Here is a 27517-nt window from a genome sequence, read left to right as displayed (position 1 = left end):
CACGTCCTTCCCCTGGGCTCCTGCCATCCCTGTTTGTGTCTGGGCAAGAGAGCTCAGACTGTAACTCAGCTCTCTGTGGAGTTTTACCTCTGCCCCAGGCATGTATCACCCGCCGCCGAGGCTGATGTGCCAATCCCGTGTTATGGAATCTAGCCCTGCCTCTGCCACTTGCTCCTGCCAGGCCAAGCCTGGTGCTCAGCAGTTCATGCCCCAGGGGACTCTGTTCAAACACACTCCTTGGCACAGAAACAATCTGAACAAGCTCTCTCCAACAGCTCTGCCTTACCCACTCCCACCTAAGCATTGCTGTGCTTGCTAGCAGCTCGAGCACATTAAGAATGGAAAGGAAAGGCCGGTGTTTCACCCCATTGTGGCTCAAAACCTTCCTCCACCTAAGCAACTTCCTGGCTCTTCCTTTACAGGGCAATGCAGCACTGCAGAGACACACAACACTTTCTTTTTCTTGCATTTAGATCTTAGTGCCTTTGGACATGGGGGGTTATTGAGTGAAGAGGCTGGGTAAAAAAAAACATTATGTTTTACTCTTACATTCCTTTTCTTCTTGTCCTTCCTTCTTTTACTTGCAAATCACTCCCTTTTATCACTACAGAAGAAGGCAGCATTGCCCTTCCCCCAGTCACCCAGGATTTCCTTCACAAAGATGGCATGTGTACTTTGCTCCTTCTGTGGAGGAGTGCCAAGGGGAGGAGAAGAAGAGAGGGTAACACGGAAGAGGTTTCAAGATTGCTGACCTTCAGTTAATTTAAGGACAGGAACAATTCAGCTGCTTCAGGGTGTAAATTCAAAAAATTTTGAACCAGCACTAGAGTGACCATTAACAGAACATGAAAAAATATTTTTGTCTACCTATATGGAGCAAGCTCTGGCCAAAATTACTGCCCAGCCCTGGGACCAGTCTCCACTGAGCAGTAACATGCATCTAAGATGCTCGGACTAACACTGACCTGGGCTGAAGCGTCACAGTGCAACACAGCTCTCGGCTGTCAGACTGCTGTCCTCCTAATTCTGCCTCTGAGTCAAACCACAGCAAATTGGAGACCTTTACCCTGCCCTCTGGTGTGTGAGGACTACAAGACCCTGTCTGTGCTGGCTGCAGCTCCAGCACAGAACTGGGGTGAGGATTGTGGCTCTCCAATATGAATGCAGCAGTTGGGTGGCAGACTATAGCCATTTATCTTCCCCTCCAAGAAATCTGCCCTGCCTTCAATTTTTTTCCCTCTTTCACCAAGGGTTCACCCTCTCCTTTTCCTCCTCTCACATCCCCTCAGCCTCTTTTTAAGGTCCATCTCTTGTTCTCAACATCTTCTTTTCCAACCTCCCCCATGACAATGCTGCTCATGAGTCCAGGATGGCCTATATTCAAGACATACTTTGTTCCATCAATACCAGTCTCCACTTGTGGCTGGAACCTCAAGTCTTGCTCACCTCAGGGCCACGGGGTGAAAAGTTAATTGCTAAATCTAAAGAGGTATATTGTGAGTAAGGAAAGATGTCAAGGAACACCACTTCTAACATCAGAGGCTTTTTTTCTGCAATATACAGCAAAAAAATCATTGAAAATGCACCAGGCCAGGGATTTCCCCACAGTATATGAAAATACTCCTCAGTAAGAAGCCAGTATGGGGTGATTTACCAACTGAAATGTTCTGATGAATTGGTGGCATGGGCTAAATACAGACTTGATTGCACACTATCACCAGATGTAGTTCTGAGATGCAATTAAGGCACCCTTGTTAAGGTCCCCTAAAATCAAGAAATAGGACACAGGAGAGGTAAGTTTAAACAATCAGTGGTGTTTGGTCAAAGGTTGGACTTAATGATATCAGTTCTTTCTCAGTCTTATGGTTTTATGAGTCTATGACTTGTTCCTGCTGCCTTTTTGACAACTGTATATAAAATATATGCACAGAGGGAGAGCAAGCAACAGCTTACACAGCGCTGTGTGATGCTGTAAGACCCTATAACCTGGCAGAGTCCCCAGAGAAATCATGGGGACCATTGCTCAGGCAGACTGGGAGCAGGAAAAACTTGACAGCCACTGGATATTGAACAAGAGCTGAGGAGAAGAGAGCAGGACATAAACTGGGAGTGTCTTGGTTCAGCAGTCAGGCCTGCAATGCAATCCTGCAGAAGGCTACACACACTGCAGTGTTCTGCAGCTTGGTACATGGCATATGATGCATCACTGGCATTGTAGAGCTGCTCCTCTGGAACTGTTGCATTGTGGAACAGCAGTGGGAGCAGGGATCACCGTGTGTTGGCACAGAGTGTCACCACTCTGACAGGCTGGGAACACATACTGGGGATTACATGGCAGTAGGCACTGGAGAAGAAACCAGGAAAAACTAGTTGGCATGTCCATATAGGATCAGTGCCACTCTCTTTTCTGCAGGAAGTGGAGAGGGAAAGACAAGTGATGCTCCGACATTTTGCAAGTAAGCCAACAGGGAATCGGGCAAATAAAATTCCCTACACTGGACTTGGGGACGGACACAGTTGAATAATAGAGTGCAGCCTGACTGCCAGCTGAGCCAGGCACATTGAAGCATGAAGAGAAAGGCTCCATGGCATACAGGCAAGCTAATCTTCCTCCAGCTCCATGAGGAGCTGTGAGCAATGTACCTGCATTCAAAGCAGTGTGCAAAGCCTGTGTGTGGATGTGCATCATGCAGCACCTTTGCTGAAGACTGCTGGGAGGAGGAGACAGAATGGCTGTGTAGCACCTGGCTGTAAGCTGAGACCAGGAGAGATGGGAGGAATATAAAATGTCCCTGCAGGCAACACCAATTACCATGGCTCATACAGTGCTCAGGCCAGTGGTGCTGGTAGAAGGGCTGCTTTAGAATTTGGAAAAATTTGCAGAGAAACAAAGTTTGCTGGGAAATGAAGCATGAAATAGTGCAGCCTGACTGCTAGGGAGTGGGATGGAAGGAAGAGGAAAAGGAAGAGAGGTGACAAAGAAGACAAGTGAAGAACAGGGGACCATGGGATTACTTTTGACTAGACCAGACTGCACAGAATTCAAACCTCCTTCAGGACAAAAGTATTGCAGATAGTAAATATACCAATAAACAGTTTACATGTTGGCCTGGGATTCTCAAATTTATATAGAGAACTGTAAACTCTAGTCCCAAGATAGCCACAGGTCAGTGTGACCTTCCTCCTACATCAGGGCTGTTGTTTAGGCTACCTTTTTGGCTACCATGAGCCCCATTCCACAAAAGATATGCTATTACCAATCCCCTGTGGCAAATTTTCCACAGGAAAATCATGAACGTTAGTGATTTGCATTATCTCCACTTCTCCCCAGCTTTTGGTTCCTATAGGAAACCCACCCACTGAGTCAGGGACATAAAGATCTGCAGAACATTTATAGTCCTGGTGTAAGTCCCCTCAGCTGTTCCATATGTCCAGTAGCATCTGTTATAGCTCAAAATAGGTTTTACAAGTCTCCAGGATTTGAAAACATTGTCTCGGTCTTCACAAACTTCTCAGTGCTTTGCCTGCATCACCAGAAGGGATCTCAACGAAAAAGAGAGAGAACATCAGAAGACACTCTTGGATAGATTTTTGATACATGATATAAGAGGGAATACCTCAGAAAAACAAAGTATCTTGCTGTGGGAAAGAAGATCTCAGTTTCTCCTCTGTGGAGAAATGAAGGCAAAGTTAAGCATCTGGGAAAACATTTGCCAAAAGCTGGGAAGAATCACTGAGATTTTGTAGCAGAAAATTCAGCCAGAGAAGGGCAGTTGAGTACTGCCAAGCTTGGCTAAATACCAGAGAGGGGGAAGGGCCCTGTTAGATGTCATTAAGCCACAGGGGTGAAATGTAGAGCAAGGGCAGGGGGAAGATTTCAGTGTAATCTGCAATCTCCAGGTGGATGGCTGGGCTGTGTCACACATCTCCCTGCAACACCAGACAGAGAAAAGTATCCCAATCTCAAGAGGAAGCAGAGAGATTCCCCACTGATCCCCAGGACTGATGGGTCAGTGGCAAAAAAAGGAACAGAGTGCTTAGGATGCATCAAAAAATATACTGGAAGGACACACAAGAGCCAGCTCCCTGCATCTATTGCAAATAAGTCTGAAACAATATGTCAATTTTCCTAATAACTAAATTTTACTGGAGAAACAGAGCAGGCACTCATCTGGCCACATAATCACAAAATCAACCTCTCTGTGTTGTTGTTGTGACAAGGGTCATTTGTTTCAGACCCCTGCGCACCCTGTATGCTCAGCACTTGCTGCAATGCCAGCCCCAAGGCCTCCAAGAGCTGGGTTGTCAGTCTGGATGCAAGCAGGGAAATTGCAAGCTGTCAGTCACTGGGTGCTCAGACCCTATGTGTGAGTGGGGAGGATAGAAGAAGAAATAAACTGAACAGTGAAATTCCAGCTGCCCAGGAGGTGAGCAGAAACAGAACTTCCATGCATGCAAGCCAAGGCCAAGAAGAAGCAGCCAAAAGAGGTAAGAGGAAATGCAAAGAATAAACACTCAGCAATAGGGAAGAATCCAGTCCTTACAGTCAAAACTGTGACAATAAGTATCCACTGCATTCCCTAGAAAGTGCAACCCCATTATCCACAGGTGTTTACAGGTACCTGTTGCTGCAAGCCCAAGAGAAGAAACTGTCACATTAACTTTTAAGTTACCAGTAGGCCAAAAGAGATGCAGGCTTTTTTTTTTTTTTTTGTGGGAGGTTTCCGTGGGTCTTTTGTTTAGTTTTGGGCATTTTCTCCTCACGTGAGGAGAAAATCTCAGAGAGAACAAAATCTTGAACATTATCAGGGATACCTGGTGTACTTTCATCTTTTAGACATAAAAGAAAAAGGTCTTGGGGAAAAATAGGTTTCAGTATGGGCTATTCCTCTGATGGTCTCAGTTCTGCTAAGTTTGCAGGGAAAGGTTACATGGCAAGAATGAAAATACCCATGCAGTCCATTTTCCACTATGTAAGCTGACAGCTGGTGTTTCAAGAACAGAGCTGTAACCTACAACTGTGGACTTTAAGGCAAAAAAAGCAAATGGACTTAGGACTGAAAGCAGGAAGATGGTGCAGAGACCCAAGAGAGAGGCATGCCATTGTCCTTCCTGGACTTACTTAACCTTGTTGAGGTTAAGAGGTACGGCTCTACTTTCAGAGAGAAGGAAATATCTCATTTGAATCTCACTGTGGACAACGTGATTCCATAAAAACAGAACTCCTGAAAAGTATTCACCTAAGCAACACTCAAGTAAGTTCCATTCAGCAGAAAGACCTTGAAACATGTTTATTTACATTGTTTAAATCCCATAATCTTTTCTTTTTCTCAAGGGGGATTTTGGACAATAGGGCTACAAGGCTGGCTAAGTACACATTAGAGTCCAAGTACGAGAAAAAATACAAATCAAGTCTCCAGCCCAAGTGCCAACCTGAATGCTGTATTTGCTCCTTTAACAGCCATCTCTTTCCACGAAGTTTTGCACTCAAAGTGGCCATAACATGCATGGATGGGACAGAAGCAGAGAGCAGGATTATGAGGCACAGTTACATAAGTATGACCATCCTGTGAATCAGCATGATTGAATGTTTCGAGTCAGGAGCTTGGCTTAACTCAATTAATTCCCCATGCTGGCAGCAGCACTCTCTGCCATCCATCTGATAAGGTGAAATGGTCACAGAATCACAGAATGGCTAAGGCTGGAAGTGACCTTGAGAGGACATCTGTTCCACCCTATCTTCTCAAGCAGGGTCACCTAGAGCTGGCTGCCCAGAACTGCTGTCATCTTCATCCTCCTAAGCAGCAGCAGGGTAAGGAGAAAGTGCCGAAGCCCCGTGTGCGCATGATTGTTATCCAATGCCTTCATCTCAAGACACTTAATCAGGAAAGCTAAACCCATCTTTTCCAAATCCTGTTTCAAGGCAAGCTATGTGCACAGCTGGGAAACAATGCAGCTTATTACACTGTTTTCCCCTTTCCCTCAGAAATAATATTTTCAGGCTGTGCCCGCATGTACCATTCCACCCAGGCCCCATCGTACACTGCGACATCTGGCTTGCCACAGAGGTAGGCCCCCAGAGCCACATGGCAGGCAGTGACCCCAGAGCCACACGTGGCTACCACTGGCTTCAAGAGGTCCACCTTCTTCTCCTGGAACAGAGTGCGGATCTGCTCAGGGGTCTTCTCTAAGCCAGACTCTGTGAGGAAATCAGTGAAGGGGATGCTCGTCGACCCAGGGACATGACCAGGCTCAATTCCTAGAGAAAAAACAATACAGACAGGAATTAACCTCTATTGTCTGGGACAAGTCTATTGCAAAGCCTCTTCTGTTTCACTGAGAGGAATATTTATTGCTTAGAGTATTTTGTTAAAAAAGTACATTTACTTTTGTTACACTTTGCTTTACTAGGTTACTGATTACGCAGGAAGGATGGCTCTATATGTAACCTTCATGTTACCATATGGACACAACCCTGCCAAGTTCCATTCTTTCCCCTAGTTCCCTCCACATCTTTCTCCCCATCAGAGCAACCCACACTGATGACGCCCCTCCACAGACCATTCTGAAGGGAAGAGTAGCACCAGAACTTGAAGAGACCAATGAGAATCTTCAGGGTGTATCAAAAGCTATGTTCCCCACCCCAGCCCCTCATGAGGACAAAAAGATACATGGCTTCCCTACTGCTGAATTTTCAATGAGTAGCACTTGCTAGTCAAAAGGGAAGGAGGACAGGTGGACGCACTGCCTGAAGTCCCATCCCATAAAAGACAGCCATTATTTCCTAGCATTTCCTCTACAGGAGTCAAAGTGATGGGCACCCTAAATAAAACCCCTCTTTATAATGCCACTGTCTCAGAAGGTGCATTACCATCTCGGGGCTCTGGCTCTACTCCCCGGAACCGTCCTGCAGCACGGGCATCCACTAGTTGGAAGTGACGGGAATCCAAGTTATCTAAGACATCCTCATATGTTTTCACCAGGGACTTGTCCAAGGAGGCATGGAACTCAGATGGAGCTACCTGGGTTTTCCCAGAGCTAAGTGCATTCCCCTCTCGCTGCCAGTTCTTCAGGCCACCATCCAGAAGGGAGACAGCTTCGTGTCCAAAGACCCGGAACATCCACCATACCCGAGGTGCTGAGAAGAGACCTTGGTCGCTGCCATCATACACCACAACATGGGAATCATTCCCCACACCCAGCTTCCCCACATACTCGGCAAAGTCATTAGCCTTGGGCAGCATGTGATCGTAAGGCGAGGTTCGGTCACTGCACTGGTCAATGTCAAAGAAAACCGCACCAGGGATGTGGCGCTCCTCAAACTCCCGCTTCGGATCGCGCTTCATCTTCGGCAAATACCAGGATGCGTCCACGATTTTCAAGGCCAGGCCAGCTTGCTGGGACTTGATGGCTTCTGAAAGCCATTTTGCAGATACCAGAGCTCGGTAAAGGAGTTGTTGCGACATCGCTCCCGAGTCCTGGCTGAGATTAGCCAATTTCTGGATTCTGCCGGAGTCCACCTGACTGCAGAAGGTAGAGAGTCACAAATTAGAGACCAGTCTTTCAAAAAGCAACTGGACAAAGATGCATTTTGAGACCTGTGTCTGCATTGAGGTGCTGGCTAAGCCTACAATGAGGGGCTTGAAATGCTCCAGCCCTGAAAGTAGTTTCCCAGAGCTCGTCCCAAACAACGCCCCGAGTGGGACAGCCACGGCAGTCGTGCCCTGCGCCCGGCCCCACGCAGCTCCTCTGGCCCTATCCAGGGACGCCAGCCAGCACCGACAGCAGCCAGAGCGGAACGGGGCAGCCCAAGACCAAGTGCTCGGCGGTCAGGCACGGCCCCATGCCTCTGCCCGCACGGAGAACACCGGCAGCCGGGGCCTTGCGGGGCCCCGCCGCCGCCCTCTGCGAGCCCCCCCCGGCTCGGCGGGGCCGCGATTGCCGCCGCTTCGCCCCGTACCTCCGTGCTGGGCCTCGCTGCCCGCCAGCCACGGCCGCCGCCGGAGGGCGGGAGCGCTCCCAGCGGGCCGGTCCCGGTCGTGCGGCCGCCTCCGTGCCGCCCCTCGGGCCGCGCCTCCCGCCGCCATTTCGTGTGTCGGGCCGCGTCGGGTTCTGTGTGTGAGGGGAGCGCGGCCCGGCGGCGGCTCTCCCGCCGGTGCCCCGAGATGGCGCGGCAGAGCCTCAGCCGGGCGCTGGTCACGGCCTCCTGGCTGGCGGAGGCGGTGCGGGCCGGGCGGGTGGGCGCCGGCCTGCGGGTGCTGGACGCCTCCTGGTACCCCCCCAAGGAGCGAAACGCCCGGCAGGAGTTCAAAGAGAGGCACATCCCCGGGGCGTCCTTCTTCGACATCGAGGAGTGCCGGGACAAGTCGTCCCCCTACGACTTCATGCTGCCCAGCGAGTCCCACTTCGCCGACTACGTGGGGGGGCTGGGGGTGAGCAATGACACCCACGTGGTGGTGTACGACGGGGACGAGGTGGGCACCTTCTACGCCCCCCGCGCCTGGTGGATGTTCCGGGCCTTCGGGCACAAGGAAGTCTCTGTGCTGAATGGTGGCTTCAAGAATTGGGTGAAGGAGGGGCACCCCGTCACGGCGGAGGTCACCCAGCCCACCCCGGCTGTCTTTAAGGCCAGGCTGAACAGGGCCCTGGTGAAGACTTTTGAGGAGATGGTACAGAACGTGTCGTCCCTAAACTTCCAGGTGGTGGATTCCCGCCCCGAGGGCCGGTTTCGGGGGACAGAGCTGGATCAAGGTAATGGAGGTGGGACTGGCACCTGCCCCAGAATGGGATGAATGTGAATACTAGACCGGGAGTAACAGCTCTTGACAGCCATCAAAAAGATTTTCCTAATGCACAGGCATGCCTCAGCCCGACTCATTGGTTACCTTAAGGGATCCACAGTTGCACGTTCAGACCCCAGTGCCATCACTGAATGCTTTTGTTGCAGTTGGCTGCAGGAGGAAATAGCAGATAAAGTTGCAGGAGGAAATAGCAGAAAAGGGCTGCAGTCATTTGGTTCCAGGATCTCCCATTCCACACCCTGCAGAAGTTTATCAAAATGCAAACATGGGAGGTGAGAGCTCCCAGGGGTTTGTTCAGGGGCATATCTAAAACCAGCAGACACATAAAAACTATCAGTATTCATACAGGCACCTCTCACCATAATGAGTGCACAAGCAAAAGCCAAGGTTTTAGGTAATACAGTAACCCAAGGGACATTCTTCTTATCACTCTGACTTCCAGCAAATAGAGAATTTGCTTGAGCTGATCTTTGTTCTTTTGCTTATGTAAGAAAAGTCTGAAGCCTTTTGCAAATGTGTGGGGTGTCAGCCTCTCTCTTTTAGGTACCCCAAGTTAGAGGAACAAAAACTGATTTCATTACCTCGGTGAAACACTGGACACCCAATCAGCAGAAGTCCTGGGTGGGAGAAGTCCTGTGCAGTGGGGACAGCAGGTACAGCAGTGTGCCTGAAATGAAATTGAAGTTGGTTAAAGGAGGCCCTTGCTGTGTAATTTAAGCCTTGGTGTATCCCAGAATAACCTCCCTTCTGAAAGGGTGTAAAGGAAACTTTCCTGACTGACCATTCAGGAGGCACTCTGGCAATCACACTCCCACCACTAGAGACTTTAACTGCTGGGACCAAAGTCCCTTTTCAACAGGCAGTTCCACTAAACTGATGGGTGCCCCACTTGACTACCTACACTCCCCGCATACACACTCAGACCAGGTTTTCTTACCGTCTCGAGCCTGGGTTTTCCTTAGCAGAGCGTCAAAAGTCTGGTTCCTTAAAGCAATTTATTAACAGTACAATAACACAGAAACAGCTTGAGCTCATGCCTCCAAGGAGGGACCTAAACAAAGGAAGCACTGAACTTTTATGCTCTCCCAGTCTCTGTGTGACAAAGTCCTGGCTCTTCCTGCTGAGTCCTCGGCTCCTGCTGTGTCTCAGTGTCCGGTCACCTGGCTGTGCCACAGGTCCTGTGCCCTCTGCTGTGCCAAGGGTCAGCGCCAGTTCCTGGCCTCCTGCCTGGGGCTCTCACAGCCCAGAGCCCAACCTGCGGCTGGCACTGCAGCTGCACACCGAGCTGCCAGCACTGAATGTGTTCCTCAACAAGGGAATCACAGAAATGGTTGGAAAAGAGAGAGTTTCTACAAGAAAGCACAGAAAAGCTCAGCAGCAGCTGTTGGGTCTGAGCAGAGCCCGCCCTGCTGGTACATGCAGAGGGTTTCTGTGGTCCCCAGGCTGTGCTGCCCTGCTGCCCCACAGGTTGTTGTCATTCTGTCCTGGCTGTTCACATGTGTGTGTGTTGCTGTACCGCCAGTTATTGTGGCTGCATGTCCTGAAGTACATTCCTGCATCCAAACTTCAGGAGCATTTGGCTGTAAATGACTGCACACATGGGTGGCCCAGGTGTCTACAGGGAGCCCCTCAACACATTTGATCTGCAGAAAGACAATGTGGAACATGGGAGAGGTAATGGGAGTGATGGAGGAGCCTGTGGCTGGGGAAAGGGAAAGTTAGGCTTATCACTCATTCTATTTCTTCTCCTACCACAGCCCATCAAAGTGAAGGTTGAATTTTAACCTCAAGATGTGACTAAAATGCTCCTTGCTGGGAGCTGGTAGATTTTGCATTCTTTCCCAAGGTGAGAGTTGTCACAAGATGACAAATACCACAGACCCAACAGCATCTTCAAAAACAGATTTTTCCTTTGAAATGAGTCAGCATGGAACAGCTTATTTGTGGTGGTCCAGTTTTGCTTTCCACAGCAGATCCAGCAGGATAAGCACTCCAGCTGCAGCTGCTCATTCCACAGGAGCTTGACAGCTCTCTGAACCAAGCTAGCCAGTAGCAGCACATCAACCAGCAGTGGGTAAAAGACAGTGCTTACACCTAAAAGAGCAATTTGAAATCAATGCTGATTAATTGCAGGGGTCATCCAATCAGGGAGGACACAATTTAGAGAAGACTAATGGTCTTCAGGTTAAGGAACTTTCTGCCTTCTCAGGTGATTTCAGTTTAATTATTGCTTCAGTTCTTGACTTCCTAATTAAGTCAATTAATCTCTCCTGTTCTGTGAACTTCGTCTCTAGAAGAGGCTAATTGCAGCTGACTCTTTTGCCTCTTTAGTTTCTCAGTTCTTTGTGGTAAGAATTAATTGTCCCTGTTTTACTTTTATCCTTGCTGGGATTTAGATCTCTGTACTGGTTAAGATAAGCCATAATATAGTACTAAATTTTATTTGGTGGGAGAGGTTCACCAAAGTTGCCAGAGTGGAATAAAGTGGGCATCTCTATAGGCCAGGTCTCATAGGTCTTAAATGCAGGTATTGCTTTGGATGCAAAGCTTGGGTGTTCATGCAGAGTGTGCAGCAGAAGCCTGACAGATGTGCAGCCCTGACCTATGCACTGAATAGTTTGAGGTGTCCCTGCACAGTGCTCTGTTTCTGCAGGAGCTAGCTGTCCAGGGCTGATGATAAAAATAATTACATGATGGTTGCCAGTGCTGATCCTCTCTGGCTGTTGGGCACTGAAAACTGATGAACAAGAATTATAGTTAACCAAATGCATACGGAGAAGTTGTGAATTTCTGAATTCTTTTGCAGACATCTGAGAAAAGAGGCAAAAGTTGCCAGGCAAGAACTCTATCATCTAAAAAATGAGAGGAAACCCAAAATCATTTAATGAGCTTGCAGGTAGTTTTCTTCTCTTTCTCAGCCCTGAAGTAGTCCTTGTCTCCCTTCTGCATATAGAACTCCTCAGATTTTGCCCATTTTTCCAGCTCTCCATCCTGCTTGCCTCAAACATAAAGCTTTTGCTAATCTTGAATATTCAGTGGGAATGAGAATGAAATGTACATTTTTCTTTCCCCTCTCCTCTAAGAGGATTCTGCAGCTGGGAGTGGACTGGCTTTGCTTTGATCCTGTAATAATTCTTGGGGCACAGGAATGGAGATTGAGAGACTTTATCAAAGTCTGTTTCAACCCACAGGAGCCTATGAGGACTTTGAGGGAGCTGGCCAGGACCAAGCTTAAAGTGTTCCTTACAATGTGTTCACGGTAGGTTAGACAAGATCAGTAATTGTCCCTTCTAAGACATACTATTTGAATGGAAGAGAGAGATAAACAAGGAGGCAACAGAGGAGGCATTTGGAAAAGAACTATCTGCAGCCAGCACACTCCAAAGCCACAGGGAGTTAAATATGGGCTGAACAAATCTTTTATCTCTTTGACATTAAGAAATTCCATCTGGAGCTTTCATCGCAAAGAGAAGGCTAGAGAGGAGGGGCTATGGTCTTAGATAAATAGCCAACAATAAAAACAATATGTAAGCAGAGAATCAACAGATGTGGAAAAGGGGATTAAGTAGTGAAGAAGATAACATATTACAAGTTATAAATTGTGAGGAAGGATTGCCAGACACCAAGCTGAGTGAGACTTGGCAAAAGGAATTAAATAACAAAATCTTCTGGAACAGAGTGAACAAAAGAGAACAAGGAGAGAAAGAATAAATAAGGTTGCTGTGCAGTTAGCAGGGGTTCCAGGTGGAAGATTATTTGTGTGTGGTCTTGGCATTATACTGAGCTCTGAGTCTGTGCTACCATGTTTTCTTCTCTCCTATGGATAATTCTGCAGAGCAGGGAGAGAGCTAACCAAAAGATATTCCCATGCTCAAACCAGTGAGGCAGATGATCTCGATCCCAAATATGTGTCAAAAATCAGTCATGTGATATTGGAACTTCATGAAGCAAGAATTTAATACATTTATTCAAAGCATGGTTCTATGGGACAGAAACAATTGCAAGCTTCATCTTTAGAATAGGGGATATAGCACAACCTAGGCAGCTGCTGGTCTTCTAACATGGACAGACTGGGAAACTTTCAAAAAACTCTTCAAGAAAAATTACTTTAAACAAAGGCAAAATTGAGTAAAATATGTTGGTAGACTTGCACTTTACCCAAGAGCTTTATTTCCTTGCCAAGAGAATTGGTTGGCTAGATAAGAGAAATGGAAACATGCATGTCTGGAAGTAATGTCTGATCTTTTCTTCCACCCATTGGAAGCATCTACAAGGTAGAGTTGTGCCATTTGCACTTTATTCATGCTTTGGGCATAACATTAGAGAGGCATTTATTGGGTCAATATGAGGAGAGGGCAAATCACACGAGTATTGTTAGGTTTTAAAAATTGACTGAAAAGGACATAAGTCAGATAAGAACAGCATGCACTGAAAGAAGATCTGTGGGGTTGTAAGTTGCCAGCAAGGTCCCATCATTAAGCTTACATGTTTTGTTTTGTATTTTCCTGAATCATCAAGGCTTTGAATATAGGGAGTTGTTACTGAAATGTGCTGTGGGACAGCCATGGGAAGGTCTAAATGATCACATGGGGAGAATGATGTGAGGTGCCACCTGCAGATGTACAAGTGTATAACACTACAGAGAGCAAACTCAAGTGCTTAGTAGCCCAAAACTGAACTGCTTGTGTTTTTCCTACAGGACAATAACCCACATTTGGAAGCCATAGAAGAGGCTAAGACTTGGATAAATTAGTTGGGTGCAGGAACATCTCATGTAATTTGACCTTGGCAACTCCTGTCTGCCAACTGTGATGGTAGGAAATGCCATTTCTTTGTCCAGAAGCCTGCTGGACACTAGAGCTGTTTATAGGGTGGCCGAGACAGAGAAAAGTGTATCTAATTGGCTCTTACTGGGTTTAGGCTAAGGACATGAGGTTTTTGGGAGTGCTGAGGCCTTGCCATCAGTCTGTTGGAGCAATAGCAGAAGGGCAGAAAAATTATTTCGGCCATAGGGCAGTGTTAGCTCAAGGATAAGTGGTGTATGGACTGACTGTGATGATCTGAACACTGGAAATTAATGTTCTTCCTCACATGAGCCAGGAGGTACTTCAGTGGGAAGTTTCATGACAAGAATCCACACTATTTCTGAGATGGATGCTTTTTTGAAAGGCAGCTTATAAAATGACTGCTGAGGTAGCTGGGGCCCAGGCTCTGTAGTCCTAGGGTTCCTTCCTGGAGTTTCTGATGGTGACTGCATGAATCTGGTGTGGAGTGTCCTCTGTTTCATATGGGACAGGAGCAAATGTATCCTCTCCCCTGTTCAGATTCCAGCTGCATCCAGCCTTGCCTTCCAGTCCTGTGTTTCTCTGCTCTTGACCTAGCAAAGAGAGATTATAAAGCTTCCTCAGCCACTTGAGAGCTCTTCTTAGGCAGTCCAAGCGATTGTGGTTGTGCAGTTTCAGCTCTTTTTCTCAGCTGAACACCCACATATGTGAATAAATGCAGTTTCTACAGAATTCTCCATCTTTCACCCACAGAGTGCAAACACTGGTCTCTGACTCCAGCAGAGTTTTGAATCTCTGGAGCAATAAAGTCTCCCTAAAGATCAAAGTCCAAACTGCTCTAAAATGAGTGTTTTTTTCAGATCTGCTCAGCTCCTACCTGAAGAGTGGTTTAAGGGTGATGAATTGTCAGTCTCCAATAAGAGAGGTACAAACCTATTTTAAGGTGTGTGAACAGTCTAGAGAAGCAATAATGATCATGTGCCTGGGACACCTAGAAAGTGAATCGATGGCCCAGCAAGCCTGTTTGAGCAAGGGTTCCCTTCTAGTTCATCCTCCAGGAGTTCCTGGTCTCAGTACACTTCCCAGTGCCCTAGGTGGCTCACAGACTTTTCTGTATTGGGGTGATCACCAGTACTGCAGCAGAGCCTTGCAGAAATCCTTTGCTGAAAGCATCCTTTTCCATTTACTCTGTGGGAAAGTGGTAGCCTAACCCAGGCACGTAAGAGGCTCCAGTAAGCAGCTTTGCACTCTGAGAACTATATACAAGGTTTTCTCAGTTTTTGCTTCATTTTTTATTTCCTCTCTGTCATACAGACACTGTATTGATGAGTGAGTTTTGGAGTTCTCTGTACTGAAGTGATGAGCTGTTGTCTTCTGCAACTGGAAAAAATATGGTGAAACCATCAGTCAAAACGCTGCCTTTTCTATTTTTTCTATTCCTTTTTAAACATTAGTCCCTGCAGAAGTCAGCAGTTTTTATCCCAACTTCTCTCAGTAGTGCTAAACATTTCTGAAGGATGCATGAGGTGACTCCTGGACAACTGTGCTGTATTTTTAATGCACCCGGGGAGGATTAATCAAGAGACAAAGAGGGTACATCTGGAACAGGAAGAGGACTTGTGAAGCTGACTCAGGGCAGCTTTGATTGTCTTTAGGCTCTGTCTTTGTTCAGCAGAGCAAAAATTCCCTTCAATTCCGTGCCAAAGCCATTTTCCCCTTATATCTCACTATGTCATGTTACCACTCTGCATAGTGATGAAACTGCAGTGTCACTATGTATGATGTCAGTCTCTGTCTAGGTATACTTTAATCATTTGACTGTAACAAAGTCAAATGATTAAACTGCCCCAATCACTCCCATCTCCCAAGACCAGTTATCCCAATAATTTGGGCACATAGATAGCTGCCAGTGAAACAGATTACTATTCATGTGATTTTTTTTAGATCTGTCTCATTAGAAGTTCAAACCTAGCAAGGAAACATTCCCTGAAACACATTTTCAGTGTAATACATAATGGTTTTGGCTCCGGTGAGGCTTGATCCAAAGCCTCTCAAAATGATTGGAAAAGCTTCCATTATTAAGCCTTAAGAGTCTGAATTTGAAGGGTGTGATGCCAACCTTGTCCATTATATTTTTATATCTGCAACTCTCTAAAGACCTTCTTTTGACATGCAGTTTTGGACTTGCCTGAAGTGTTCAGATACACCAGAAGAAAAACAACCTGTGCTGATTTCATTCATGGAGTAGATAAGAAGTGATACAAAATTTAAATTTTGATTTCTCTGACCCCATTGTCCCAGGATAGCTGCCTCAGACGTGATGTGGCTGACTTAAGGTTGCTTTATGATTTCTTGTTTATTTTTCTGAAATATGACTTTAAGGTGATGCAGAAATAAACTGTGAACAGATAACCACTTTCACAAATTCCACATACAGTCCACATTTCCTGCTTCTGAAAACTACAGTGTGTCACTACACACTGATGGCATACCTGGGGAAGGTTGGAAGTGCATTGCTTTATTCCTCTTATCACAGGTGCCCTTAATGCCTTTGTTAAGGCATTTTCTGTGGAGGTTATTTGATTCCTATCATGTCTAGGGCTTCTTCAGATTTCTACATCTCATTGCTTTCAGCGAGGAAATAGTTTGCTAAATTTTCTGGAAGTTTTGACTTCAACGAAGTTGAATAATATTTGTCCTCTTCTTTTTAGCCAAATACCACTTTGTATCTTCATCCTCAAGTGGAATAAATGAGTCTTCTGGATGGAGTGAGACTATCTTCAGTGATGTCTCTAATGTCTCTTGTGGGTGTCTTTCATCACCTATGTTAATGTGTCCTTGCTCATGTTTCATTTTCTGGTTCACTCTCGCAGGGTTGGAATCTGGCCACATCCCTGGTGCTGTGAACATACCCTTCCACTCATTCCTATCAGAAACAGGGCACGAGAAGAGTATTGAGGAGATCCAGGAAATATTCCGTGAGAAGAAGGTGGATCTCTCGAAGCCGCTGACGGCCACGTGCCGCAAGGGCGTCACGGCGTGCCAGATCGCCCTGGCCGCCTTCCTGTGCGGCAAGCGCGACGTGGCCGTGTACGACGGCTCCTGGTCCGAGTGGTTCCACCGAGCCCCTCCGCACTACAAAGTCTCCGAGCTGAAGCGCAGCAAGGCCTAGAGGGAGGGCTGGGTCTGGGATAACGCGGTCTAGCAGCTGTCTCCAGCCCAGGGTAAAGCAAAAGGGAGGAGGTGGAAGTAAAGAAAATATCGGTTTGTTTAGATTTTTCCAATTTTTTAAAGAATTATCATTAGGTTTCTATTGAACTTCTGATTTTTGACAAATAATAAAATCTTAGATGATGCATCTGTGAATATTTCTAATTCTCTTCTGTTACCTGCGACCTGCTTGTGTTGGGTGGGAAAAGCAGCTCTGCAGCATGAAAGAGAGTTCCACTCTGTTCCTGAAGACCTGCAGAAATTTCTGTGGCCTGGTGAAAGATCAGGGGCAGAGTGAATCAGTTCAGTGCTAAAATACAGCACTGGGTATTGGACATGGGAGGGCCAAGCTGTAGTTCTGTCATTGACTCTATGGAAGATTTCTTGCCAGCCCACCATCTCCCCATTTGGAATGTGGAAAATGGGGGTACCTTCCATATAGCAACTGGACCCAACCCACAGGGAGGTGTGTTGCTTCCCTGGGGTTCAGGTAAGGGACATCAAAAAGAAGTGTATGGTATCAACTGGTATGGCCCACTGATTATTACCCTCTACTGCTGTTCCAGGTAGGCAGCAACAAGGTCCCAGCAAGAAGGCTGAGGTCAGAGAGCTCATGTTCAGCTTTAGCATTTGGAGATGCTAAAAGATCCATTTCTGCTGAAATACAGTCTTGTTGATTATCATGACTATGTTAGGAAAGTCTCCATGAAATCCTTTATGTGTGATGAGAACTTTTGAGCATGGGTATTTCATGAAACATGAGCCTTTTACTCTGCTCCTTGTGTGGTTTTCCATCAGCAAGGATAACCCTTCTTTAAACTGTGTGAAACCATGTTTCCTATGGAGCTGGAGCCCACAGCTCATAGAGGGAGAGAGCATTGTTCCCTAGCAACCATCTCTACTCTTCAGCCTTCATCCCACCTCCATACCTGGACTTCAGCAGGACCTCCCTGCTTCTACAAACCACCAGTCACCACACCGGGGATCATGGACCAGGTGAGAGAGGTGGTTATGGAAGAGGCTTTGCCTCCTGGTAAACCATAGATATTTGGATTTTTTTAATCAGTTAAAAAAAAGAAGAGAGAGAAATGTCATGTTCACATCCATGGGGCTCCTCAGGTTTGGAAAGTCACTGAAACCTCCTCACGCTTTGGAGACCCAGTCAAAGGTGGAAGGCCTATGAGACCACTCTTGGCCATGGCTGCTGGCTGGTGAGAGTGGCCAGTTCCCACACCTGTCTAAGGAGGTTTTCTGCCTGGGAAAAACAGCTCCCTCTTTCCTCAAAGGCTGCATGTCAGGAAAGTCAGTGTTAGGCTATGCTAAACATTTCCTTCAGAAAGAAAGATCACGTTTAACCCTTCTTAGCTCTTTGATCAAGATATATCTTTTCTGATTGGTTGCCTATTGTCCCTCACAGAAGTGGTTTAGCAAAGCAATAAGTAGACATACTTCTGTGGTTTCTGTTATCCAGGAGGATGGTGAAATGGCCGTGAAGTCCTTCTTGACCTCAAGGTGTGGGATTCTCTGAGCAGTGCTTTGATTTTGGACCTTCAGGGTCAGAAATAAAATAAAAAAAATAACAATCACATGCAGTTGCAGTGTTTTTATAATAACACTGACAACAACATCGTATACAATTACATACTGGAAAGTAGGAACAGTTGCAGGCTTTGGTGTCATTTTGTCTTGAGATGAGCTGGGGAAATTATTGATGAAAGGGATTTGGGAAATGAAGACATTGCCTCATTAAACAGAAATTCTGCTTTGTTGGAAGAAATGGGAGAGGAGGAATTTCTACATCAGCAGACTGGAAAGTTCTTCCTACCGAATATAGTAATAATAACAAACAGACATGTTTTTGTTTTAAGTAGGAGGTGGGAGTTAGCACAGCAGTTTATTTAGCAGCAGCTTCCTGCACTTTGATCATGTGTAAGTGTATGGCTCTTCTTTAAAAAGAAAGAAGAGTGATAGAGAAAAGAAGCAGATCATTCCCTGTGAGTCAGGACTGGCTTCCTCTCCTCATGTCTTGTGGCTCTGTTCTTTTTGTGGGAGAGGTTCTGCAGAGCATGCAGCACTGACTCCTGGAGCCTGGCTGATACAGTAACTTCAGCTTCAGGATCCCAATACTGTGTTAAGACTTGGTGCTGCAAAGACTTGTCTCAGTGTAAAACCCAAGCTGCTGCTGATTCACAGCAGCCCTGGTGGAGCACTAGGCTTCCTATCCCATGGGCTGGCACCTTCTTTCCCACAACTGCCTCAAGAGCAGAAGGTAAGCCCCATGTCATGTCCTGAGCTAATCTGACAAATCCAAACATACATTCCTACTGATCCAGATCCCATTTGTCCTGCTGCTAGTGCCAGCAGGCTCACAATTACTGTATTCCACCACTGTGGTGGTACCAGTTGTCAGTTTCTCTAAGTCTGGATTGAAGGCACTTGAGACAGTAGTTCACGTTTGGACTCAGGTGTTTATTATTTCTTATCAGTGAAACAGTCTCACCACTGTGAGTTTGGCAGCTTTTCATTAGAAAGCAGAAAATGGCTAACAATCTCTTGTTACAAGGTCTTTTAAGACTAAACTATCCAATTAAGAACTGACACCTAGATTATTTTCTCTTTTAACCCAATAACTGATCCCAAAGAGTCCGCAATGCAGGCTTTCCTGCCCAATTACAAAATGCCACCCAAACCCACGAAGAAGAAGAAAGAAGCAGCATGAAGAAGAAACCCAGGATGACACCCTGTGCCCTCCATCTTGCATCCATCCACAACATACTAAAAATCCTAAAACCTAAATTTCTCACCAGGTGATACACCTACACTACTCTCTACAATCTATTTCACACTTTTGTGCATTCTAGTCTATCTTGAACTCTAGGAAACTTTCTCCATGAATGAGGGTCAAAGTCAGTGCTCCCCAGGGGGTCAGGGCACCCCAGAGCAGACAGAGAAATATTCCTGGTGCCCTGGGTTTCCACACACCACTATGGGCCAGGGCTTTGGTTTTAACTTGTCACAGCCTTTGCATGGGCTAAACCTATCAAGTCCTCCTGGGCTGAGGAACACACCCAACAAGCAGGACATGACAGAGGGTTACACAGATGTTCCCTCTGCCCAAAAGGCTCTTCTCATCCTAGTTGTCCAATGCATTGCCTACAGAAGCCGCTAAGGGAGACTCAAGGACAGACCCAGGTCCCAGGGATTAGTCATAGCTGAAAGAGCTGTGCAGGGGGGGAAATGCCAGGAGTTTGCTGCACTTTGGGAAAGTGGATTGACAGAGTTTCCCTGTTTATATTTCCAGAAATGTCAAGGTCAGGACAATGCAGCATTAGAAACAGGACAAAAAGGACCTAACAACTGTACTGAAATGACAAGAAACTCCTTGACCTGGGCATCTCTTTCAGATTACCAACAGCTGGATTACAATTTGAGAGTAAATCTCTTCCAAGGTGAGCGGACCCACCACCTACCCCTGACTTTCAAAGCTGATTCCATCTATGCTTTGCCAGGGCTCAGGCAGCCACGTTGCTGTGGGTAGAGATCTGACCACAGGTAATACTCACTTTCCCTTCTTATTCCTTCCATCCAAAGTCACTGCTTTTCCAGGCTGTGGTACCTGAGGAACTAGAATCTAGACACTCCCATTTTATGTATTCTATCCCTTTCTTTTCTTTCACTATTTTTTCCCCCACAGTGTGAAAAGTGAATGCAAATCATAACCTCTGTCATCCTGTCCAGAGTTGTCCAAATGGACACCATTTGCATTTGTCCAAATGGACACCAATGTTCCCTGCCATCTCCAGTTGCTAGTTACCTCCAGTTCAGTTTCAACATAATTTCTGTTCCAGACCTTTAGACATGTGGAGCTCTGAAGTATCTTTCCCTAACCTCTGTTTCCAAGGTTCCCCAAGATCCCTCCATCTAAGCAAATATTGGAAACTGAGAATTCATCCAAGAAACTCTGAAATAATTGTCCCTGGTCCTAGTTTCTCATGTACCAGCATAAGGCAGATTCCTTCTCCTTATACAGTATGTTCCATGACATACTGTGGGTATTGAGGACTGCATTGTCCTTGACTGCATTGTTCCGTGTAGTCACATGGAAAAGAAGGACATCTCTCCTCAGGGAGCTCAAAATCAATATTGTCAAGACAAAGGTGTGATTAAAAGGAAGGTGAAGAGGAAAGGGTTAGAAATGAAAATAAAGCCCCCTCGTGGCTAGAAGTAAAGAGGGGATAAAAAGAGAAGTCACAGTTGGCAACTCTTTGTTAAGTAATGTGGCAGAAAATGAGATCAAGAAGGCCTGGAGTGGTAAGATGGTGGTGATTTTGTGGAGCTGTGCTGCTAGTAGCTGCTAGGCAGCTAGTCACATGGATGAGGAGATTCAACAGGAGGTAAGTGGGCGCTTGACTGAATAAAGATGGGATACAAATAAAGATGATACCTTGCAGCACCCTTTGTGTGCATCTCATATTTGAGGATGAAAAGCAGATAAATTGGCAAACACAGGCAACCTCCTGGGTGATGATGATGAAGCTATTTTTCAGCACCCAGCCTCAGACCTGATTGAAGGTACTGCAGTCATCACATGCCTTTTCTTGAGCCCTGGCAACTGCTGGTGTTGCTCCCCTGCTCAAATCCAGGACTGCAGTAGGGTGATTTCTACATACAATTCCTTATTTGCTGTTCCTTACAGGTGGCCCACTGAAGATCCAAAGCTTGATGAGAGATTCCTACACCCCTGACATATTTCAGAAGGCAGTCAGAGATCCCAGACATTGGCATGGAAGGAGAATTAGTGAGCTAGGTATGACTTCTGCCAGGAGAAGTACATTGCTGAATTCCTGAGATGGGTGCTGCTTCTGCCAAGGACAAAGGATTCATTTGGGCAGAGGCACAAGGGGAGTAGAAAATGGCATTTTAACAAGAGAGAAGCTCTACTGCTAGAATAATCCTTGGGGTATGATAGCACTAGGAGGGAAGCTGTAACTGAACTATGATTTCCCTTCTTTACAGGGAGATGGTATGAGAAATATTTCCTAGATCTTAACGTGCAGAAAGAAATGAAGAAACATGGGGGGAGTAAAAAAGACAAATCCTAGAAGATGAAGGTTGAAGATTGGAGTGCATTCAACAATGAGTCTTTTTCTTCCACCATCTAATAAACCTGCCTGTGAAACCTGAACCCATTGCCTGCTAGCTGGCAACAGCAGATTTGTTCCTGGTGCTTTCTCCCCTCTCTATAAAGTTTTTCTGGGGAGAGCAGTGTGAGATAAATCTGAATATGCAAACAAGAAAAAAATCACTTTGTTATTTCCACCACAGGTATGGTGGGAAGGATTAGTGTGTGATGTCCATACCCTTGCAGAAGGATGTGGTGTTGAGAGGAGCCCACACAGAAATTCACCTGCTCAGCTTGTAAGTTGGAGCAGGACCTGTGAGTGGTGTAAGAGGGCAGTGGAGGAAGGGGTGTGTGTTTGTGAGCAAACTCATCTTTGTGAGAAGATTCATGATGCTTTGACAGCTACCCCACCAGTCCAGAGAGCACAGAGGATGCACTGGGATCCTGCCAGGGTTGTCCCAGCAGCAGAAATGTGCTAAAGCAAATGGAAATTCACCTGAGAAGAGGCAGCATCAGGCTGTTTGTGAAAACTCATGCTATTTACAAGCCAAGACAGTGAAAATAAAACCAAAGAAACAACAGGTTATTCCACCTAAAGGGAACAGGAAAGCTGTAAGAAGCCTCAGGACTCCTCCAATGCACAAATCACCCCACAACATGCATGTTCCCTTACTGAAGCTCTCATAAGCCCCACTTGCCCCTGACAGACCTTTACCTAGCTCAGAGGTAAGTGGCTCTCAGAGAGAAGCACATGCATCCAGCGTCCAGTCTGTTCAACCTGGAGTTCAGGGGCGTATCTGGGCAGTAAGTAAGGACCACCCAAGGGTTGAATGATGCAGGCTATGCAGGGTCTTTAGTGCTTCCTGATGTGTTTTTCTCACAAATGTAATGGTCTTTATTGCAGACTCTGCCTTCCAGCTCCAAAGTGTAGCAATTTGGTGCAGCAATCACAAAGTATGTTTCTGGGAATAGCAATGCCCTGTTCTTCCCCATCTGGTCCTAAGCTCTCACCATTTTGGAAGATTGATGCTTTGCTCAATAATATGAACTGTTTTGGGACAGAATTAGGATTATTACTTCACCATTGGCTGGTGATTAGATAACAGTATGCTGACTTTGTTAAAGTAGTGAAGGAGGTTAAAATTTAACTAATATGATAATCAAGTGATAATCATTCTCCACCACCAATAATTACCCGAATATTTCCAGGCAGATGTCCAAGTCTTTCCAATTAAGGAGACTGGCCAAATTGCAGCTTGTAGAAACGTCCCTGTGGGTTTGCTTTGTACATCAGTACTGAGTGGCTGCTGTCTGAGCACACACCACTCTGGCCTGCCCTGAAGAGCACAGCTCTGCAGGAACAGCCGGTTCTCTGTGTTGCACCCAGCACTGATGGCCAATATAACTCCAGGTACATAATGAACACTGTCCTCTGAGACCACAGCAGGTCCTAGTCCAGAAAACATGGAGCTGAACAGAAATCTACTGATGTTATTTGGCATATTGGAAGCAGGCAGTTCAGGGCACAGTCAGCTAATAGGCAACACAATGTGGGATGAATCCACACATAGATGTAAAATTTGTTCCTACTAGACATTAAAAATGCCTACTAGCCATTAGAAATGGACACTAGGGCAAGCAGGCAGACTGCAGGATTATGGTTCAGCTGGAAGCAAACACCTTTTTACTATTCATGAAGGGTTCATTAAGAGAATAGATCAGAAGAGAAATGGACTGCAAGGTCCTGTTGGTGCACCACTGGGCACAAAATGAGGTATTTGCCTCTTGCAGTGAAATGAAGGCACTGTGTATACCTTTTACAAATGAAGATATTTTATAACCACTTAAATAGTATAAAATACTTGGTGTTGTATAATGCACTCAAATGGGTGACAGCTGTTTGATGATAAATGAACATACCTGTGTCAATCCCCCTTCATCTTCTTTGCTTTCCCAAATGGTACAGCTCAGCCAGGAAAAGCCACTTTCAGACAGGTGGCGCATGAAAGCTCCAGAGATAACTGGGATTATAGTTTTCAGTAAGGCAGCACAGCCACTAGGGACAATCAATACCTGAAGTCTTTGAGTGCTGAAAAGACTAATTTAGCCACAGCCTTGGCAAGGAGCATTTTCCTGTGTGGCAGAAGTGTTTTAGAGTGCTTTGGATTTCTAAACACATATATGGAAAGCCAGCCTTGGAATCTCCAGGTACCATGTCACATGCAGTTAGAAAAGAACAGAGTTGAAATAAGTGCTCATGCTCACAGCAGGTGAAATCTCCCTTCTATCCATTCTTCAGCTCTCAACAGTTCATTCCTTCTTGCTTGTTTTGTGCTGGTGTTGGCATTTCCCTGCCCATGCTCTGAACTGAGTCAAATTGATAAACCAGCAGAAAATCAGTACAGAAGGAAAAACAAAACATACCAGAAGTTAACAGGTTAACCATTTAAAATTTCTAAGCAAGGCAGACAAGGCAATGAGTGATGGGATATGCAGATGTGGGGAAAGAGGAGGAGAAGGAGAATGGAGATGAAAATGGCCTTTCACTGCCTTTTTTATGCAGCAAGAAATTAGTTTGCCTCGGTGTATTGTCTCACAGAACGCAGTGCTTTGCAACACAGGTAGCCCGTATTTGAGTGATTTTACAGGGTCTGATCATTGGGTGGCAGCTCTGAGCCAGTGTTTTTATCTGACAGCTCAGAAACTGGAAAAAAAAATGAGTTCTTCTCTGGTTTAGCGAAAGCATTCACTGAAATTGCTATTAAAGAACTGTTTAGGTCACCTCTAAAGAGTCGGTGCACTTCAAATATAATCAGACTACAAGGACTTGAAGTAGAAGAAGCTGATTTCACCCCAGCTTCTGCAGCACTCTCCTCACAGCTTTTTCTAGCAGTAATGGCTACTTCCCAGTTCAGGTTTATGCATCACTGCAGTTAAAGCACAGGTCATTTTGCATTATATCACTTGCAATAAATATTTCCTATTATCCAAACAATATTTTATTTTTCTTTTCATTTAACCCTCTCACCTCTGCCTATTTCATGCTTTCCTGAATGATTCCAACCTTTGGTATCTCCACTGTGAATGACTTTGAATGGCTCATATAAAGAGATGGTAACAACTGTAAGAACAGAGGACAGACACTGCAAAAACTCCTTTTAGCGTCTTCAGCCAGCTATTTGATTCAATCCTTTGTGCTGTAAACTTGCATGGAAGTAAAACTCAAATTCAGAGCTACATCTATCCTGAGGTAAGCCCGGTATTCCTAAAAGAATGGAGACTTACTGCTGATCCTGCCCATAATGGGATCAAAGAGAAATCCAGCGCTGCTTAAAGTGACAAGAGATCACAACAAAAAGGGAGCAGGTGAATTGACTTCAGTGGATTTCACTCTCAGGCAGTTTAAAATACAATTGTGTCTTACATTTGAAGGTATTAAAAACTCTTATTCATGAAGAGAGAATGGTGATTTGAGGGTTAGGAATTACCTGTGGTGCTCCACTTGATAGTGGTAGAGCAAATGAGCTGAGGAGCAAGAAAGGTATCAAACAAAACCAAAACTCAAATGGTGTGTTCCTCAGGGTTCACTTTGTGTTTTCCTTGCCACAGACTCCTCTCTGACAGAGCCAAGGCTTCCTGGATTGAAGGTGGAAAAGCAATGACCCGGTGTCAGGGGTGGGAAACAGTACAAGAGGTTTAAGTACAACAACTCCTTACAGATGGAGAATAGGCTTTCTCAGCTTTGGGCAAAACAGGGGTGAGGGCTACATTGAAAAATATGCAAGAAGGTTCTATTGCTGATTTTAGTGAACAGGCCTAGAATTTTTATGCTGAGTTGCCATTTTATCCCTCTTAATAACATTCCTTTTCTTTTAAACCCTTGGATTCATTGCTTCTGAGCAGGAAAACTGATTATCCAAGCTCATTATGTGCCCAAGTGAAATAATTTTCTTTTCCTATAACCCAAGAGCCTTGAGCTGAAATTGATTAACTATTTTTAGAAAGAAGCTCTAGCTAAATCTAACTTCTTCCCCTGCCAATCACACCTATCAATGGAGTGCAAAACAAGCCTATCTGAATGCAGGTGCCTAGGAATTATGGACTGTCCCTTTTACCAAATACATTAATATGACTGAGAAAGAGCTGGAGTTGTTTGAGATCTTTCACCATCTTGGACTAGAAGCTGGAGAGAAGAGGTAGCATTTTTGGACAGAAAATGGGATGATAGTGGTGTTATATTTCGAATTTTTTGTTTGGTTATCTAACACCCCTGCAAGGGGTTTTCTGGATCTCAAGGCTGGCTACTTTCCTTTTCCAACAGCTTTCTTTAGGGTTCTGAAGACCCTTGCAGTGTCTTCCTTGCCACTGCTGGATGAAAAGAAGCATAGGACTTGGCTGCTACTAACAGCTCTCTAGCTGGCAGCTCTCTAAGGTGCTAACAGGAGATGCTCTAAGGTGCATACAGGAGATGAGGGTACAATGGGGTACATTGTCTTCCAGAAAGCCAGAAGGAACCTCTGGCCAAATCTTTTGTACCTTCCTCAGAAGTTGCAAGCCTCAGACTTTTCTGTGACCCAGGAAGAGGTCAACTGTCTACTGCCAACTGCAAGTGTCCCAGTTCAGAGATATGAAAGCACAATTCAGCTTTTGAGAAAAATCTATGTTTTTCCCATAAATAAAACAGGGGCAGGGGCCATCCTCTGGCTCTCTGGTAAAATGGCACAGGCTGGCTGCATCTGCAGCCTTGCTGGTCTCCTTGGTCTCCCACAGAGCCTCTGCAGTGTAAAACACAGATCAAGTTCTGTGTCTCTTTTATTCAAGCTCAAAGTGCCCGACGCACTGTGTTACAGCTGTACTCTGAGTGAAAAAGGATGTGCTTTGCCCAGCCTGGGTGCAAAGCCTGCTGGGATGCTGCTGAAGGACACTGCCTACAGCCTCAGCCAGTACAGCTGTGTCCATGTGGCCCAGTGGGAATTGTCGCTACCCTGTGCTGTCTCCCAAATGGTGCCAGGTTGTTATCTTGGAGAGCACTGGTTGGCACAGGCAAAACCATGGCAGGGGGAGTGCTGACAACAAAACAGTGCAAGCAGTTGCAAGGCAGTGTGTGATACTACATCTTGGCCCTGAATTATTTGGCACTAATAACTCAGGCAATGTGACTGCTAGCATCAGCATTTATGAAGCTCACGAGCTTTCAGGGATATTTTGCAGTCAGTTTTTTAAAATAAAGGGCCCTTGTCTCTTATAAGCACTGAGTGTGAGACTAGACAAAGGGAGAAGACAACAATTTCCAAGAAGCTGCAAACAACCCCAACTTTTCTTCACATGACCTACAAAAGTACAAATTAAAAAGACCTGACCCTCACTCCTATGAGCCAGATAATTATCATGAGACCCAGGAGTCAATTTAATTTGTATCAGCTTCCCTAACTGCTCTGCAACCTAGGATATTTTCCCAAAGAGAGTGTTCTGGTCACCTTCCCTCTCTGTCATAAATTTGAGGCATTATGGACCAGTTAGAGCTATTTCTGACCAGCCACACACTGGCTGGGACCAATGCAGCTGTTCTTTGTTTACATTCCACTTTCAAAGTCAGACTT

General features: G+C 45.7%; 2 protein-coding genes and 1 long non-coding RNA gene across 3 annotated transcripts; 1 reads left to right on the top strand and 2 right to left on the bottom strand.

Moving 5' to 3' along the window:
- Positions 1-5265: 5265 nt before the first annotated feature.
- MPST (mercaptopyruvate sulfurtransferase) lies at positions 5266-8101 on the bottom strand. The gene is made up of 3 exons (XM_054631187.2): positions 7961-8101; positions 6872-7524; positions 5266-6259 (listed from the first exon to the last, which is right to left on the bottom strand). Exons 2-3 carry the CDS (start codon positions 7464-7466, stop codon positions 5961-5963), a joined length of 894 nt encoding a protein of 297 aa, XP_054487162.1. The 5' UTR covers positions 7467-7524; positions 7961-8101; the 3' UTR covers positions 5266-5960.
- A 64-nt stretch (positions 8102-8165) lies between these two features.
- TST (thiosulfate sulfurtransferase) lies at positions 8166-16951 on the top strand. Its single transcript, XM_054631186.2, has 2 exons — positions 8166-8751; positions 16459-16951. The coding sequence occupies exons 1-2, from the start codon at positions 8166-8168 to the stop codon at positions 16755-16757; spliced, it is 885 nt and encodes a 294-aa protein (XP_054487161.2). The 3' UTR covers positions 16758-16951.
- LOC143694114 (uncharacterized) lies at positions 8884-10083 on the bottom strand. The gene is made up of 3 exons (XR_013182344.1): positions 9739-10083; positions 9383-9468; positions 8884-8951 (listed from the first exon to the last, which is right to left on the bottom strand). It is a non-coding gene; the product is annotated as an uncharacterized LOC143694114 (long non-coding RNA).
- Positions 16952-27517: the final 10566 nt, after the last annotated feature.

The sequence above is a fragment of the Agelaius phoeniceus genome, chromosome 5, assembly GCF_051311805.1.
Source record: "Agelaius phoeniceus isolate bAgePho1 chromosome 5, bAgePho1.hap1, whole genome shotgun sequence".
In the NCBI taxonomy this organism is placed as follows: Eukaryota; Metazoa; Chordata; class Aves; order Passeriformes; family Icteridae; genus Agelaius; species Agelaius phoeniceus.
This window is presented reverse-complemented; position numbering and strand designations above follow the sequence as displayed.

Coding starts and splice junctions, on each gene's coding strand:
- MPST (XM_054631187.2), bottom strand. CDS start 7,466: ATGTCGCAACAACTCCTTTACCGAGCTCTGGTATCTGCAAAATGGCTT. Junction 6,260..6,871: donor AGAGCCAGAGCCCCGAGATG/GTAATGCACCTT, acceptor TTTTTTCTCTAG/GAATTGAGCCTGGTCATGTC.
- TST (XM_054631186.2), top strand. CDS start 8,166: ATGGCGCGGCAGAGCCTCAGCCGGGCGCTGGTCACGGCCTCCTGGCTG. Junction 8,752..16,458: donor GGGGACAGAGCTGGATCAAG/GTAATGGAGGTG, acceptor TCACTCTCGCAG/GGTTGGAATCTGGCCACATC.